The sequence below is a fragment of the Bos indicus genome, chromosome 26, assembly GCF_029378745.1.
Source record: "Bos indicus isolate NIAB-ARS_2022 breed Sahiwal x Tharparkar chromosome 26, NIAB-ARS_B.indTharparkar_mat_pri_1.0, whole genome shotgun sequence".
Lineage (NCBI taxonomy): Eukaryota > Metazoa > Chordata > Mammalia > Artiodactyla > Bovidae > Bos > Bos indicus.
Genome location: NC_091785.1, coordinates 42,936,325 through 42,953,499, shown reverse-complemented (window position 1 = coordinate 42,953,499; position 17,175 = coordinate 42,936,325). Strand labels below are relative to the sequence as shown.

Below are 17,175 nucleotides of genomic sequence, written 5' to 3'. Positions count from 1 at the left end.
TTGATTAGTTTATAAGCCTTTCAACCCTTCTTTAAACTGTACTTTTCTCCTGTATCACTTTCTCCCTTTTTTCTTGCAATTCTGTTGTTGTTTATCTTGTAACAGCTATAATATAAGCAACTAGATTCTCGTCCAGCATTTTCTCCTGTCTGGGTGCTGCTAACTGTATTCTCGTGATGTAATGTGACATAGTTCTCTGTGTTTCTTATAAATTAGTGGTGAGATTCAGACCGCTCGGCCATGTAGACTCGGGAGGGGTTGGTAACGCCCCGCCCAGGCCTGTTCCTGTATGGTGTTTTACCGGAAAGCAGCCATGCTCATCATCTGGGTGTTGTCCAGGGGACCTCACTGCTCCAGGGTAGACTTGGATATTTGCTACTGGCAGACTCGAGTAGTTGCAACAAGGACTTCAGCGCCCTCAAAGCCTAAACTATTTCCTATCTGGCCCTTAATAGAAAAAGTCTGCTGACCCCTGCACTAGAGGCTTCTTCACACACAGGGTGGATGGATTTTTAGGTGTGTGTTCTTTCATCCCGGAGATAATTGTGTTTGCTTCTCTCTCTCTATGCTGTTTGTTACTGTTCAGTTCAGTCACTCAGTTGTATCCGACTCTTTGCGACCCCATGGACTGCAGCACACCAGGCTTCCCTGTCCATCAGCAACTCCTGGAGCTTACTCAAATTCATGTCCATCGAGTCACTGATAAACATTAATTCATTGACTGACCCATGAATTCAGTGAAGTTGCCAAGTGTTGATCCTTTAATTCTGTCATTCCCTCTTTGCATACTAACTGGAGTATTCCTCCAGTAAGAAATTTTTCTGGATTTTTCTTTTTATCCATTACTTCCACAGTGGCCAGTTTTCCCTAGACAAATTTTGAGATTCTAAATTTTGCTCTGATGATGCCGTAAAATGACTGCTTTTTCAACTATGTCCCTCTTTGGAAAGCTCAGGAGAGAAGTCAGTTTCCTTATGCTTTTATTTCTCAAATGTGCTAAAATTGGGCATGTTCACAGGTGGCAGTAGAGACCAGGGCAGTCATAGCCTGGATGGAAAAAATCCCCTTCGTGTTGGGTGGCAACCTGCAGGGGGGCGAGCTGGTGGTGGCCTACCCCTACGACATGGTGAGGTCCCTGTGGAAGACCCAGGAGCATACCCCCACGCCCGACGACCATGTCTTCCGCTGGCTGGCCTACTCCTACGCCTCCACTCACCGCCTCATGACGGACGCCAGGAGGAGGGTGTGCCACACGGAAGACTTCCAGAAGGAGGATGGGACCGTCAATGGGGCTTCCTGGCACACTGTGGCTGGAAGTAAGTCTCTGATGGCCCTATTGTCATCGTGGGGCCAGTGACAATGGACTGCTGGATGGAGGTTGGGGGGGACCCTCCGGTCCAGCTCTCCATCTATCCTTGTTCTCAGCAGAATAACTACCGTAATTAACCATGTATAAGGTTCGAGCACTCTGCCTAGACTCTTCTTTCACCTTCACAATAGTCTTCAAGCGGATGTGGCTTACTCCCCTTGTTATAAAAGAGGTAACTGGGGCTTTGAGATGGGAAAGGGATCTGTTCAAACCCCCAAGGAGCAGAACTGGGATCTGTCTGATGCTGTGGTCTACTCTTAGCCGCCGAGCTGTTTGGATGTTACAGGATCAGAGTTGGTAAGCATAGTCTTAGGGGAATTATTGGCCAGAAAAGCAAACCCAGCGAAGGGGCAGAGAGCACACTGGTGCTCTGCAGCCAGGGCGCTGTACCCAGAGCCATCCCCGCAGTGGGAGACACCCCCTGCTGCCAGCCCTTGGAAGGGAGGCGGTGGGGGGAGCAGTGAGCCCATGTTCAACACTTTTTCAAATCGCTCGTTCACTGGAAGCCCCACCATCCCACCAGGGCGTCTGGTCAAATTCCCATTGTTGAGATGCAGGGAATGTGATGTCCTGTCCCCAGCATGCACTGAAGACAGAGAGGAAGCCCAGCAGAGACTTCAGGGATTCTTTCGCAGCAGCCAGAGGACCTCGTGGTCCAAGTTTCAGGATCAGCCCTTTGTTTCCTGGGTCAGGGCTGCTCCTGGCCTGGAGTTCTCAAGTGAGGAGAGTTGAAGACATCACATTCCCTAAGGTGTCTCTGCATTGGGATGGCAAGACCCCAAACGTAACGTTCATTGCTTATTTTCTTGACTTTGTGAAGATTGGTCAAACTACTCCATGTCAGATGGACCTAGTTCATCACGTAAATGCTGTGTGACTCTGGACAAGTTACTTTACCTCTCTGAACCCCCGTATTTTCCATTTGTAAAATGGGCTTGATGTTAATGGCAACGATAAGGACAATGATGATGGGCACCCTGGGACTGTTGTGAGGATGACAGAGATGGTGGATGTGTGTTCTTTGTCTTGCTTGTCAGCAGCACTGTGTTATAAATTCCCATTCCTCCTCTCCCCCCTCTTCTAGGAAAGTGCTCACCATGAAGCCTCTTTTATGAGCATATCCCTGTTCTCTGTTTTACTCTACTGATTCACTTTAATATTATTTTTCCTTTGCTAGAGATTCAGCCTTCACAAACTTTTCAGGTATGTTTCCACTCTGGGGGAAAATTTTTTTAAAAGAGTAGGCATATTTGTTCCCTTGGCCATTAAGAAAAAATAAAACATGCAGAAAGCTTGCCATTTTTGTCTTGGTTACAAACCAAGCAGAGTTGTTGTATTTTTTCTCCATCATGGCTTTGCTCTGTTCAAAGTAAAAAAAAAAAAAAAAAAAAACCCTAATTATTGACTATCAATACCCCTAGCCCTGTCTATCAAGAAAAATATCCTAATAGCAAAAAGCATGCTTGTTTGTTCAGTTCTAGTCCTAAAAACCTGCAATAATCTTTATGAGAAGCATCTGCTTAGTTTTTGTGGCCACTGTGACTAAATTAGGTTCGGACACTGTGGAATTTGTCAGCAGCAGGTCAATAGCATCGTTCTGAGAAGTCGGTTGCTATCTAATCACACTGGCAGCATTTGATTTGTTTCTATCCATTATATTTTCCATTATGCCGGGGACTTTTGTGGCAGAGCCATGTGGTGGCTCGAGCCTTTTTAATCATTCTTCCTGCAGGCAGTGTGATGAAGCCTGCAGATTCATTTCTTTGCAGACTAATGAGATGCGATTTCTAATTTCCTTTCCTCCCCCCGCCCCTCCACTCCTTCTTTGTGTTCGGGTCTTGCTGGCTCATTAGCGGTGACCAACAGGTCTTAGCTAGTGGGAGTGGGCCACTGGGAGCAGGGTCCAGTCCTGCTCAAAAGGCACATCGTTTGCCGTGTGTGTGTTTTGGTTCCAAAGAGATCTGAGCCCTTCTTTGTGTCAGCTGCCGTCCTGCGTCCTCTCCCCGACGAGGAAGGCAGACGTGACAGCTCTGGGCACACGGCGCTCTAAGGAATGTGCTGCCCTGTGTTCCCGTATTGAAGCCATGTCAAGAGCAGGATGCCAGGCCCAGGGAGAACACCGAGGAGGTCTCACTGTCCCCAGCCAGGACCCGAGGCTTGGGAAGTGCTATTTGGGTCGCCCCACACCTTCTGCCCACACGTTTCACTTTCAAAGCCATTTCTTACCCAGGATTCTCCGCTGCACCACATTCACTAAAGGACTGGAATTTGGTGTTAACCATAGCTTGGCTCAGGCTTTTCCACCGTTCTTCTGGTTTCTCATCATTTTGCCAATTCTTCAAGCACTTCCAGTGCTGTTGAAGATACGCTCATTGCAAAGGGGCATCCCAGGTGGTACAAGTGGTAAAGAACCCGCCTGCCATTGGAGGAGACATCAGAGACGTGGGTTCGATCCCTGGGTTGAGAAGATCCCCTGGAGGAGGGCATGGCAACCCACTCCAGTATTCTTGCCTGGAGAATCCCCATGGACAGAGGAGGCCTGCAGGCAGGCTACGGTTCATAGGGTCGCAAAGAACTGGACACAAGTAAAGTGACTTAAAATGCATACATGCATGCACGCACTTACTGCAAAATGGCAGGCCCACCTCAGAGTTTTAAATAGCACATTTATTTATTTTAGTACTAACAAGGTCTGAAGGTTGGGATAATGAGAAGTGTGTGTGTGTGTGTATGTGTGCTTGGAGCAGTCCTGCGACCCAGGAGGGCCTGCCTGTCATGCTGCTCTGCGTGCACGGTCCGCAGGCCTCCCTGCGCTGGCTGTGATTCCACACCTCAGGTTCCACTGAATGAGCTGGCCTGGCATTTTGACCAACCTCTTTCAGCCAGACCAGGCCCTGTGAGGGATTTTCCATGAACTTGACATTGTTCCAGCCTGCTTATCCCCCTGCTGTCACTTTCCATATTTTATCACAAATGTGATCAAAGGTCCGTGGCTGCTGACACGTGAATGGTTCAAATCTGGAATCTGGGAGAGAGAGGCCGTATGTTTTGCACCATTTTATTTGTGACTTGACTGATTAGGCAGCAGGTTGATACAGAATTGCTCTTAACACCCAAAGCCGTGGTTTTTAAATAGACTTTTGTGCTTCAGGATGCTCCACTGAGCACTCGGAGGAGGGAGGGGAGATGGGACAGGTGAGGCTGGTGGAAGCACAGGAGGACCTTTTACCCCTACTCAGCAGACGAACCAGCCCCACCGACTCCTGCTGTCTGTGGCCTTGACTCTCAGAACCCAGGGAAGGCTTGGTGGAGGCACCTGCTGCGGGGGGAATCCGCCTGGCTGTCAGTTGGGGCACAGTAGCACTGTGTTCTTGCTAATCATCCTGCTGCCCAAAACTGAAAATGTTGGGCAGGCAGGCCCTGAACTTCATGCCACCTGACATTCATTTGTCCATTTTGCAAATGTTGGGTATTGTAATGGGATGGGACCCCCAAAGATATGTCCATTTCCTCATCTCTGGAACTTGTGTGTGTGACTTTATTTGGAAAATGGGTCTTTGTAGGTGTCATTAAGGATCTCAAGATGAGGTCATCATGAGTTACCCAGATGGACCCTAAAATCAGTGACAGATGTCCTTGTAAGGGGTAGACAGGGAGAAGATCCAGACACTGAGAAGGCCCTGTGAAGACAGAGCCAGAGCTGGGAGTGGTGCAGCTGCAAGCCAAGGAAACCAAGGGCCGTCGGGAACTGAAAGAAACAGGGAAGAGCCTTCGGAGGGAGTGTGGCCTTGCCAGCACCTTGATTCTGGGCTTCTGGCCTCTAGAACTATGAGAGGATATGTTTCTGTTGCTTTAGACCACCCAGTTGGTGTGATCCTTGATACCAGCAACCCTAAGAAATGAACACAGGGACCAAGTCCTGTTGTAGGCATGTCAGGATGCAAGAGGCTGTCTGCTCTCCAGCCGGGTGGTGAGGGCATTTGTCCTACAGTCCCTGAGCAATGATAAGCAAGTTCTAGGCCGGCATTACACACACCTGGGTTCAAACCCCAACTCTATCCAGATGTGTGATTCTGGATACATTCCTTAATGCATTCCTGGACCAGTCTCTGCCTCAATTCTCTTATTTGTGAAATTGGGCTACAACTACCTACCTCTCTGCTGGTTTGTGGTGAAGAGAAAGTGAGCTTGGCTGTAGAGCGCTAAAGACAGGTTCTGGCTTATGTAGGAACTCAATAAAGGGTGAGATGGATAGCTGTGTTTATGAGTTAGAATGGACAACTACACGTGTCATTCCACAGTTACAGAGCTGTTGGTGAGAGCAGCATAACGACTGAGCTAAATTTAAACACTAAAAATGCGCATTATTAATGAGACCTTAAAAAATGGCAAAGTAAAAAGCCACAGGAACAAAAGAAAGAGACAAGAATTTAACAAAATGAAAAAAGTGGGGCTTCTCTGATGGCTCAGTGGTAAAGAATCCCTCTGCCAATCTAGGAGACACAAGTTTGATCCCTGATCCAGGAATATCCACTTGCCATAGAGCAGCTAAGCCCATGGGCCACAGCTTAGAGCCTATGCTCTGGAGTCTGGGAGCCACAACTGCTGAAGCCCTTGGGCCCTGGAGCCCGTGCTCGGCAACAAGAGAAGCCACTGCAGTGAGAAGCCCACGCATCACACCTGGAGAGTAGCCCCTGCTCACTGCAACTAGAGAAAAGCCTGCACAGCAACAAAGACCCAGCACAGCCAAAAAATAAAGAAATAAAATGATCACAACAAAGTTAAACAAGAAAAAGAAGTGATACTGCTATCCTAAAAATAGTATTAAACTGAGTTCAATAAAATGAAAGTGATTTTATCTAGAAGACACTTCTTTCAGTCCCCCTTTTCTCAGAGATGTTCTGCACATGCCTGTCTTCCCCATAAAGATGTTCCAGCTGCATCTTGTCTCTCTCTCTCAACACCCGCCCCACCCCCCTTTCTGTTCCCCTGCAGTTGCTCTAATTAATGTTTTGTGTAGAGTAGATACTGGATGCCTCCTTGTTCAGATGAACTCCTCGATATCGTGTGCTCTTGCTGTCTCTCGTGCCCCTCTGAGCACCGTGAAGCTAAAATGTTACTTGGTTGGCTTGGCAGGTCTCAACGATTTCAGCTACCTTCACACAAACTGCTTCGAGCTGTCCATCTACGTGGGCTGTGATAAATACCCACATGAGAGCGAGCTGCCTGAGGAATGGGAGAACAATCGGGAATCCTTGATTGTGTTCATGGAGCAGGTATGATGTGGGCACTCGGCAGGGATGGGGGCTCGCTAGGGAGCAAAGCCCTCGAGATGGCCGAAAGCCTGAGATCAAAATTAATACCATCATCCTGGGCTGGTGACTACAGTGTCGGAAGGAGCTGTTGTCTCTGAGCTCTGTGTCAATGTCAGTCGCTCCCACTGGTTCTTAGTGAGTGAGACTCCAGATCGCTGCTCTGTTGGGAGGGGGGATTTGTGTTCAGCCAGCATGCCCAGGCTTCCTGTCTTCATCAACTAGGTCTAACATAACGAAACACGCAGGCTGAGAAACAGGAGAAGGCTGGAAGTCCAAAATGAGTGTGTCAGCAGGCAGGTTTCATTCCAAAGCCTCTCTTCTTGGCTTGTGGATGGCCACCTTCTCACTGTCCTCACATGCTCTTTACTCTGTGTGCATACACTGCTGGCGTCCCTATGTGTCCAGGTTTCCTCCTCTTTTAAAGACATCAGTCAGACGATAAAGCCCACTCTTCTGGTGTCATCAGTTCTTTAAAGATGCTATCTCCAAAAGCAGTCACCTTCTAAGGTACTGGAGGGGTGGGGACTTCAACATATGGATTTGTGGGGGACACAGTTCAACCCATAACATCAGCTCAGAGGCTGAGGACTAACTGCTGCAGGTAGCCGGGTGCCACCTGGGAACAGTTCTAAATCATACCAGCTAGGTTCTGCTTGGAGCTGGTGAGCATCTGCTTGTGGCCAGTGAGGAAGCCTTGCCGTGTATGCTAGGACCTTCCCACACCTTTCTTTTCTTCTGTTCTCAGTGACACACCTGTCTCATAGTATTGGGCAAACTGGCTTTCGTTTGGTACTAAAACTAGCCAAGTAGCATCCATTCCCCAGTAAGGAATAGATTCACAGAGACCAGAGAGATAAAAATGAATGTTGAACTTCAGATGATTCTACCATGACTCCCATTCATTAGGAAGTAAGATGCTGAGGCTGTACTGGGAGGTTGCCCTTCCTCCATGGGTGGCTGTAGATGAGTCAGAGGCATCATCTTAGCCAAGGGCTTGGGCTGCCAGCTTCCTGATACCTGCACCTTCACATGGGTGGTAGAGGTTGGCACCAGTTTATAGCAATAGCATCCACATCTGATCCATGAGTCCTGGGAGGGTCAGTGCAGCCCACAGTACACATTCATGGTAGAGAAGGCTGTGAACCTGTTCTCCCTTCTTAGGAAGCCATGAGCACACTTTCCATCCCCACTCTGGAATTCTGTGGGGGAAGGCTCTTTTTTCATTTTATGTACGCAGACAAAGAAGACCCTAGTCATTCTAACATGATGATCCCAGTTTAGCCAAAGAACCTCCTATGAATAAAATGCCCAGGCTTAGCAGTGCGTGTAAAGAGTGTCATTGGAAGTGATGGTATGTCACCTTGGATCTTCAGATGGGGAAACCCAATCGGTGTGCATCACATGACTCAGCTCATCAACAGGAGGGCCCTGGGGACTGAACTATACTTTACAGGAGCCTCTTTGAGTCTTTCCTCTCCTGTTTGATTCTTAGAGTCTATTTCTTAAGTCTGTAGAGTCCAGGAAAGTCAAAATAAATATGCCTGTAAAAATTAAATTCCATTTTTTACAGGATGTGTTTTTTATGAACCATCTCAGATCCTAATATTTTCTCAACCTCTGGAACATTTTAACTCCGGTGGAAGACTTTCCAGTAGAAAGGAATACAGAAATTTACACACCAAATCCACACAGAGTTGGGGAGCTTTCAAGCCAGATGTGGCTCTGAGGGGGTTCTGGGTAGCCCTGGCTGGCAGTAGGTTTATAGGTACGTTTGCTGTTCCGGATGGTCTGTGAGCCCCTCTGTTTCCTCATGTTCACCGAGTAGGTCCATCGGGGCATCAAAGGCCTGGTGAGGGATTCGCATGGAAAAGGAATTCCAAATGCTGTTATCTCCGTGGAAGGCGTTAACCATGACATCCGAACAGGTAACTGCGAGTGTCTGTGAACCGTTTCTTAGGAGCAAATACCCTTATTCTTGAAGCGTTTGACTTGAGTTAGAACCACAAGGTGAGGTCCAGAAACTTCCTTCTCTGCTCTACCTTATCCTCTCTTTCCTCCAACTTTCCATGGGAGACCCTGGAAGCCAGGTGTTCAGCCTATGCTTTCTGCCTTCTCTCTGTCCCTTATTCAGGTGGAAGCCAGATGCTCCGAGAGGCTGGAGGACCCACTGAAGGTTCAGGAGGTGGGTGGGGCTTGGGTTGAGGTGTGTGAGCAGCTGCATGCTGTGTCCCTGCTGGTTCCAGAGTTCCCGAGCTGGCGGGAGGGCAGCCTGCAGACACCGGGCACCTGCCCACCGGCTGCCTTCTTCTCTGCTGATCAGAAAGTGAGGTGAAAACACGCCCAGGCTTTCCCTTGCACCCCAGGACTCCCATCACCTGGGATGCACTTGGTGTGTTCAGGGGGAAATATGAAACAGAGACCTTAACTTTCTATGGACAACGTTGGTGCCATGAGGCAGTGACAGATGTGCGTGGCAGAGAATTGCTTGGATGCCTAACTCAGATTGTCAGCAAGAGTTCTGCTGGAGATGGTTGCCCACAGGCATGATCAAACCGACACGCAGAGGTTTTTGTAGGGGGTGGGGGCGACTTTAGAGGGTGCTGAGTCTGCAAGGCAGACGCTTTGCTGTGAGTGGCAGTGAGCAGGGCACCGGGTCCTGCATTGGCTTCCCGTGGTTGCCATGACAAATGGTGAGGCTTAAATAAACAGAAATGTATTCTCTCTGTGTTACGGAGGCCAGGAGTCTGCAGTCCTGGTGTCGGAGGGGCTCTGCTTCCCTGGAGCTTCGGGAGTGTTCCCCCTTGGCTCTTCCAGCTCCGGGTGGCTTTGGGTAATCCTGCGCTTCCTTGGCTGCGTCACTCCAGTCTCTGCCTCCGTTTCCTCCTTGCTCCTCCTCCTCTGTCTCTTCTGAGGACAGATCGTTGGATTTAGGACCCACTCGTGTAATCCAGGCTGATCTCATCTCAAGAGCCTGAATTACACATGCAAAAACCGCTTTTCCAAATAAGATCAATTCACAGGTCCTGGGTAGTAGGATGTGGGCCATTGGGAGGGTAGGGGGTGGGGTGGGCGGCATCACTGGACCCAGGGCAGATCCTGCCCAGGTGTAGGGAACGGATGCAGCATCAGCAAGAGGAAGGAAATGATTGTCATAAAAAAAAAAAAAAGACTTCTTCAGTCGCAAACACCCTTGAACTGGAGAAATGAGACTTCCACGGACTTGCCCTGGCCTGTGCCTGGGGTCTGGGAGCTTACCCTGGGCCCAGGCAGCCAGCCACCCTGGCCACGATGCGGCGTTTCCCAGACGCACAGCGAGAGGCTGAACTGAGACTGAACCGGGGATTGAGACTCTCCATGGTGGGCCCTTCCCCTGTCCATGCTGTTCCTCCCTAAGGAGAGAAGGGGCCTTTTCCCCACTAGCCGATCACATGCATGGAGACACTGTCCTCCCCGAAGTGATCCCATTTGACCTGCGAGGAAGCAGAGGCTCTGGGCAGGGAGAGGCTGGGATTCAGTACATGTAAAGACTGTCACCCTGGCCCAGGTGTTCTTCGATGCCAGGCTGCCCACTCACATGCCTGACATACAGGGACAAATATCGTGTCAATGGGTGACACGCATCTGAAATGCCATGAAGCAGTGGTCTACGGTGTGATGCCCTGAATCGCCTTCTCTCAAGGTAGTTAACCTGTTTCTTCACTCAGCCGTTATTTCCTGAGCATCACACCACTTGTCCCCCAGGATCTTATAGCTACTGACCACGAAGCCACACACTGGGTTGTGTGGCATTTGGTACATAGGAGCCCCACTGAACTGAACTGAACTGAACTGAGCCCACATTGACGGGCACACACTGATCCATTCATTCATTCACTTATTCATTCATTCAACAGATGCAGATTGTAAACTTGTCATGGGCCAGACACGTAAGCGACGGGTGATCCTTATGGATCAAATGGGCTGTCTGATCTGGTTCTGCCCAGGACTTGTATTTTAAACATTATTAATGAGCTCCGAAAAAAGAGTGATTCGTTAAAGAGCCTGGAACGTTCCTTGGACCATTAGCGCCTTGTAGGCAATGTGAGAGAAGGAGAGTTTTAAATAGAGTGGGAGATAAAACGCCCGTGGGGCCCCACAAGACAGCAGAGAGAACTCTGCCTGATGAGCTCGGAATTTCAAGCCCCTGTCATCAAGGAGAGTTTCGATGAGCTAATGGGAAACTCAGCTCGCCCTCCCTTTATTCCCCCAAATAATCTCCCAGCACCTTCTCATTACAGAGGAATCCCATGTGTCACGGACAGTTCTTCATCGTGTTGGTTTCAGGGTCCTCCCGTACGTCACGTAAGCTCTGAATCTGCCTTGATTTCTCTCTGAGGCTTATGTGATCTGACAAATTTTATTCCAGGAGGGATTTTGCATAAAATAAGCAGGCGTATGCAATGGAATTCCACAGGGAGTGAAGTTAGTAAGGATGCTTTCTGAACGCATGCAAATGTGCTGGCCCAACAGCAAGCTCAGAATGCCACGTGACTGTCTTTTGTTCGGGAGACACTAACCCAACCTGCTAACGAATGGCCCTCCGTTAGGACCTGGCTTGTCCCTTCCATCCACCTATGCCGGGCAGTGCCAGCTGGGTGCCAACCTCCCCATGCAGCCCCACAGAATGCTCCCCCCAGGCACACACCTGGCAGGGCGGCACGATAAGAAGGCTGGCACACCAAAGACAGGTGGATTGAGGAGGGTGTGAGGAGGGAGCCTGCTGCTGTTGCTGGGAGAAAAAGAATTCCAAAGCCATCTTATAAATCTGAATTAGTAGTGCTGACAAGTGTGTGTTATTTGTGGATTTCTTTTGCTCCTCTGGCTCCCTGAGCACCTCCCTTGGTGTGAACCTGGGCTGCCCCTTCCCTGGGGGATTTTAAACTGCCCTCCCGTGTGTCCTTGAGGTAGACACTCCCACTGAGAGGTCTCACCTCCAGGGCCTCCATCAGGGTAGGCAGCCGTTGGCAGGAGGCCAGTTCCTGATTTTAACTAACCCACCTTTGCGTTTGTGGGGAGAAAGTACCCACAGTAGTTGAGAGGTAAGGTGTTCAACTTCTCGCAGGAACAGGACATTTGGGTTCACGTTTGCATGACTGTTGGTCTTCATCCCACTCAATCCAGCTGGCATGCTTGGAGGACGCACTATTGAAACCCAGTGTTAAGTGGGAAAGAGGAAGCACAGGTCTTATGGAGCCCAGGGCTCAGCACGGGGCCAGGACAGGACAGGGAAGCTACTCACACTCCGGTCATGAGGTCTGGAGGAGCAGAGGCGCCCCTGGCAGGTGTGTCTGGGAGCTGAGAGCTTGGAGGAATGTCTCAGGGGATGCCTGCCCTGCCCAGGAGGTCGGGGCCATCTGATTAACTGGACAGAGATGGCCAGACGTGGCTCTTGGTCTCTGAAAAACCATGAAGTGACATTTTATGTAGTTGAGAACCTTGCATTTTCACTGGAGAAAGATGCAGGTGCTGAGAAAGACAGGGAGCCACCCGCCTGTGTTATATGCCCGGGGCTCTCATGTTGAGGCCTGTTTACCAGGTAGCAGACTCTGCGAGCGTGTGGTGAACAATTGCCTGCGTATTTCATTTTTCACAACATCTTGTGCTTTCATGAGCTCACTGCACGCATTGCATGGGATGTCTCAGATAAACAGAGATTTGTGATGTCCGTTTAAACGTGGTGCTTTAGAGTGTTATGTGTGTGTGTGTAAGATACATATTCACTCACACAGAGAGTTCTCGTCCATCCATTTGAGGACTTCTGGACTCATTCAGACGAGTAAACCTTGCCCAGGCCTACATAGCACTTGATCAAATCTGGCCTTTTCTCTTTAGACCGGACAGGACAGATTGTCCTAACAGAGAGAACAAACCTGGCCCTGGAAGACCAGCTGATCACTAGCTGTGTGACTTTGTGTAGATGTGATACTTCCCTGGGCGTCCAGTTACTCCTGTAGAAATGGAGGTTGTCACACAGCTTACCACGAGCTTGACTGGGTCGGTCTGGTGGATTGGCACCTGTCTCATCCTTCTGTGGGCTGCGTCAGAGTTGACATTTCCTTTTTGGTTCATCAGACACTACTGAAGCGACCTAGCAGCAGTAGCAGCAGTCAAAGCTATGGCTTTTCCAGTAGTCATGTATGGATGTGAGAGTTGGGCCATAAAGAAAGCTGAGCACCAAAGAATTGATGCTTTTGAACTGTGGTGTTGGAGAAGACTCTTGAGAGCCCCTTGGACTGCAAGGAGATCCAACCAGTCAATCCTCAAGGAAATCGGCCCTGAATATTCATTGGAAGGACTGAAGCTGAAGCTCCAATACTTTGGCCACCCCATGCAAAGAACTGACTCACTGGAAAATACCCTGATGCTGGGAAAGATTGAAGGCAGGAGGAGAAGGGGCTGACAGAGGATGAAGTGGTTGGTTGGATGGCATCACCAACTCGATGGACATGAGTTTGAGCAGGCTCTGGGAGTTGGTGATGGACAGGGAACCCTGGTGTGCTGCAGTCCATGGGGTTGCAAAGAGTCGGACATGACTGAGCAACTGAGCTGAACTGAACTTTCTATCACAAAGCCCCCTTAATGTCAGGGGTCCTAGTGATCTCAGCAGGTGTGGGTCCCCTGGGGAGGAGTGGCCTTGGCCTTAGACCCTGCTTTATTCAACAAGAATCTAGCGAGCTGAGGATGGACACGGGTCCAGTTAGATCCCTGTTGGATGTCTGCTCAATGGTGTCACTGAGGGGAGCTGGGGAGGAGGCAGGGGACACTGCCTGCAACATGTACCTGCCCCTGAAGCTCCAGTTCTTCATGGAAGACCATGGAATGAGGTGCAGACATCTGGTACCTCCTTCCAGGTCATTTGGCCCAAGTCCTCTGTAGCCTTTTCCTTCTCTTTTTCAGAAGTGAAGAGCCCCACCCTCATACGACTCTTCTATATTTATAGCCATGCTAAGGGAAGCCAGGAAACCAGGCACAGATGGCTTTTCAAGATGGCATTCTGTGGCAAGGGCATACGGTTTAGAAGTTCAAGTTCATAATGAATGGTGTGTATTGTCAGAGAGAAAGGAATGTTAGGGATCATGTCTCCATCTCTGCTCATGCGTATTAACACTGCAGGGAGCCTACACCCCAGTCCCCTTCCTGTTAAAACCATTAAGGTAACGTCCCAAAAGGAAAACATCTCGGCGTCCAAAATGTACTAAGAATTTGCATTTGCCGGGGCTCGAATTCCACACTGCCTGTCTCCAGGTCTCTCCCTGGCCAGGAGACTGGTCTTGGAATAACAGGGCTGGTTGGTATCATTGTTAGAAGGGACTGCTCTCAATTCTCCTGTTTTCTTTTCACAGCCAGCGACGGGGATTACTGGCGCCTCCTCAACCCTGGAGAGTATGTGGTCACAGCCAAGGCAGAAGGTTTCACCTCGTCCACTAAGAACTGCATGGTTGGCTATGACATGGGGGCCACGCAGTGCGACTTCACGCTCAGCAAAACCAACCTGGCCAGGATCAGAGAGATCATGGAGAAGTTCAGAAAGCAGCCCGTCAGCCTGCCAGCCAGGCGGTTGAAGCTGCAGGGGCGGAAGAGACGACAGCGCGGGTGACCTCCCAACTCTTGAGTCGTGCCCTGGACCCCTGCAAATTAAACCGCCTTGGTTGTAGCTCCATAGAGGACTCACTCCTTGTTGTTTTCTCTGTAATTCATGAAGGCCTGGGAGTATGTGTGCACTGCAAGGCCGGTCCCCAGCAGGGGACTTAGGATAGTTTCTTTGTTCCCATTTATCCAAATAACTTGGGCAAAGCAGCAGAGGAAGGCTGGTAGAGGTGAAATAATTCAACAAGCCAACCTGAGACTCTGAGAGAGAGAGAGGGAGGAGCTTGCCTGTTGAGGGTCTCCGGGCTGTACAGGAAAGGAAACCGGTGCTTCTCCTGTCTGCGTGACAGCAAGAATTCCTGGTGCATTTGCAGTTTGCACAGTGACAGTGGCAGCATCCCCAGGGCTCTGCTGTCCGAAATGTTACCAGCTGAGATGCTCACAAGCATTCTAAGAACCCACCCTGTCTGGCCCCAGGACATTCTGAGCTGCTGCAGATGAATCCTGCACTCTGTTGACAATAGAGACATTACCAAGTGAGCTTCAGTCTGCCTCTTGATTTAGCTTAGTTCCCCTTTCAACAAAGGATCATGCTCATAAAAGGAGAAAAAGGCTGAAATAATTCAAGAGTGAATGTGGGCAGCAGGCGTGCATTGGGTCAAGTGGTGTGCAGTGGGGCCCACACAGAACCCCCAAAACTTCCCGCTGCTGCAGTCGGGGGCTCCCTAAACAGGGACAGAAGGAGGCGCCAGCCTCCCTAAGGAACCAGAGCAGTTAGTCTGGCTCTCTGACCTGCTGGGACTTGAGCAAAAAAGGCTGACCGTCAGCCCTCCCTGTTCAATATAGTCCTCCTTTCCTGGAAGCGAGCACTCCTAAGCTGGCCTGACATCACCCTGGCAGTTATTTTTGGTGTGTGGGATGCTGGGCCATCCAGATTAGACTCCATTTGATGAAAAGCTCTTAGAATTATCAGGGAGCATTGGTGTGGGAAGGGTTATTGAATCTCCGTGCAAGAGAACAGTTCGTCTCGCTTTTTATTAATGTTGCTGCCTCACTGACCTGGGAAGAAGAGAAAAATAAAGCAAGTGGTGAGATCCTTCTAGTCGTGTGGTTTTCTCGGGTAGACTCGCAGCCACCCAGACGCCATGCCCCACCTCCTCTCTCTGCAGTTGGTCACCCTGGAGAAGGCGCCTGTTCTAGAGGGGCAGCTTGTACCCGGATCAAGGTCCGTAGAGGTGCGGCCAGCTCTGTGTCCCCTCCCTCCTGCCCCAGGGTGGGGATGGGGGCGCCTGTGCTGGGGTGAAGTTATCCTGACACTTGGGACCCACTAGTAAGTCCTGGAGATGCCAGGGAGCGCCTTCCCAGAAAAGAGTCTCATGTCACTTTCTGAGAATCTACACAAGAGATCGGCAGCCTTATAAAGGATTAGATTGTAAATATTTTAGGTTTTGCAGGCCATAAAGTCTCTGTCACAAGTACTCAGCTCTGCTATTCTAGCACAAAAGCAGACATACACCATACATAAATCAAGCAGGTGTGGCCTTGTTCCAGTGAAGCTTCATTAAAACATGTGGCAGAGACTTCCCTGAGGTCCAGTAAGGTTAGGACACTATGCTTTCACTGTGGTGGACCAGGTTCAATCCCTGGTGGGGGAACTAAGATCCGACAAGGAGGCCAAAAATAAAAACTTGTTGCAGCTGGGTTTGACCGCAGTCTGGGGCATTGTTAGCTGACCCCTGCTGTTCACTAGAACCTTCTGCGGTGATGGAGATGTCTGATTCTGTGGTACCTAACACAGCAGCCAGTAGCCACACGTGGCCTTTGAGCACTTGGAATGTGACTCGTACAACTTGGGGAAAGCATTTCTAGTTATATAATTTGAATGAATTTAACTTTCTATAGTCATATAGCTATTCACCACGAAGCTCTCCAAGAAGCCTGTTGTAGGAAAACCCTGGCAGCGTTAGTTGTGACAGGTGACACTAGAAAACCCTTGAAATGATCAACCAGCCCTGCAGTTCAGAAGGATTAGCATTCCAAGGGCATTGGCAGACGGTGGATTGGCAGATCCCTGCTGCATCCTGCTGGGAAGCCTGGTCCCTGCACTTGGCACCAAGATGCCTCTCATTGCCAGTGTCTATCTCTCACCCATGAGGCTGTGGTTCACCATCTGCCTCGTTCAGCAATTCTCAACCCTCTGCAAGCGTATCTTCAGACTTAGCCCATCCACAGGTGTCGGGTTTGCAGGCTGGAGCTGTGGCTTCCAGGCCTGGCACCACCCTTTGGTGTGTGATCTCGGGCAGGGCAGCCTCTCCGTTCTCTCCTCTGCTCCTGTGGAGTAAGCCCATGGGCTTGAGGACTGTGAAGGCCTATGGGGCTGTGATGTCCCCTGATCTCTGGGGGAGAGGTGACATTCCAGATCCTGACGCTCTGGTCTATTAGAGCTGCTCCTCTACTCATCCGCTTTGGTGGGCTCCCCGTTGGCTCTGTAATAATTCAGCGGCTTCTCCTTGCTGAGCCAAGCCCAGACCATATTCCTTCACCTAGCTCCTGGGGCTTCTCTCCAGCTGGACTTCTCTCCTATTTTCCAGCCAGAATTACCCCTCTTGGATCTTCCTAAGAGGTGGCCTTGGGCCTCTGCATCCCTGTCTCTCCCCACAGCTGGAAACCTTCCTGCTCCTCTCAAAGCCTTTTGTCAAATGCCACCTCCTACAGGAAGCCTCCTTACTCTCACAGCACGGACACGTTGGGACAGATGGACTGAGCCCTCAGGGCCTCTGGCTGTCCACCCCTTTCCACTGGGAGTCGTCTCATGGCTGGTTCTCCTGGCTGTTGTCCCAGAATCTGCCCAAGGGCAAGAATGAT

The 17,175-nt window shown here is 50.0% G+C and overlaps 1 protein-coding gene across 2 annotated transcripts in view; it reads left to right on the top strand.

Annotated features, from left to right (window-relative positions):
- Positions 1–15,409, top strand: part of CPXM2 (carboxypeptidase X, M14 family member 2) — a 136,712-nt gene extending 121,303 nt beyond the window's left edge. For both annotated transcript variants that reach the window (XM_070781051.1, XM_019953160.2), the window contains 4 exons: positions 1,019–1,316; positions 6,506–6,645; positions 8,510–8,609; positions 14,067–15,409. In XM_070781051.1, the coding sequence (XP_070637152.1) occupies positions 1,019–1,316; positions 6,506–6,645; positions 8,510–8,609; positions 14,067–14,320 (792 nt within the window). In that variant the 3' untranslated portion in view covers positions 14,321–15,409. The remainder of the gene's footprint in view (positions 1–1,018; positions 1,317–6,505; positions 6,646–8,509; positions 8,610–14,066) is intronic.
- The last annotated feature ends 1,766 nt before the right edge of the window (positions 15,410–17,175 follow it).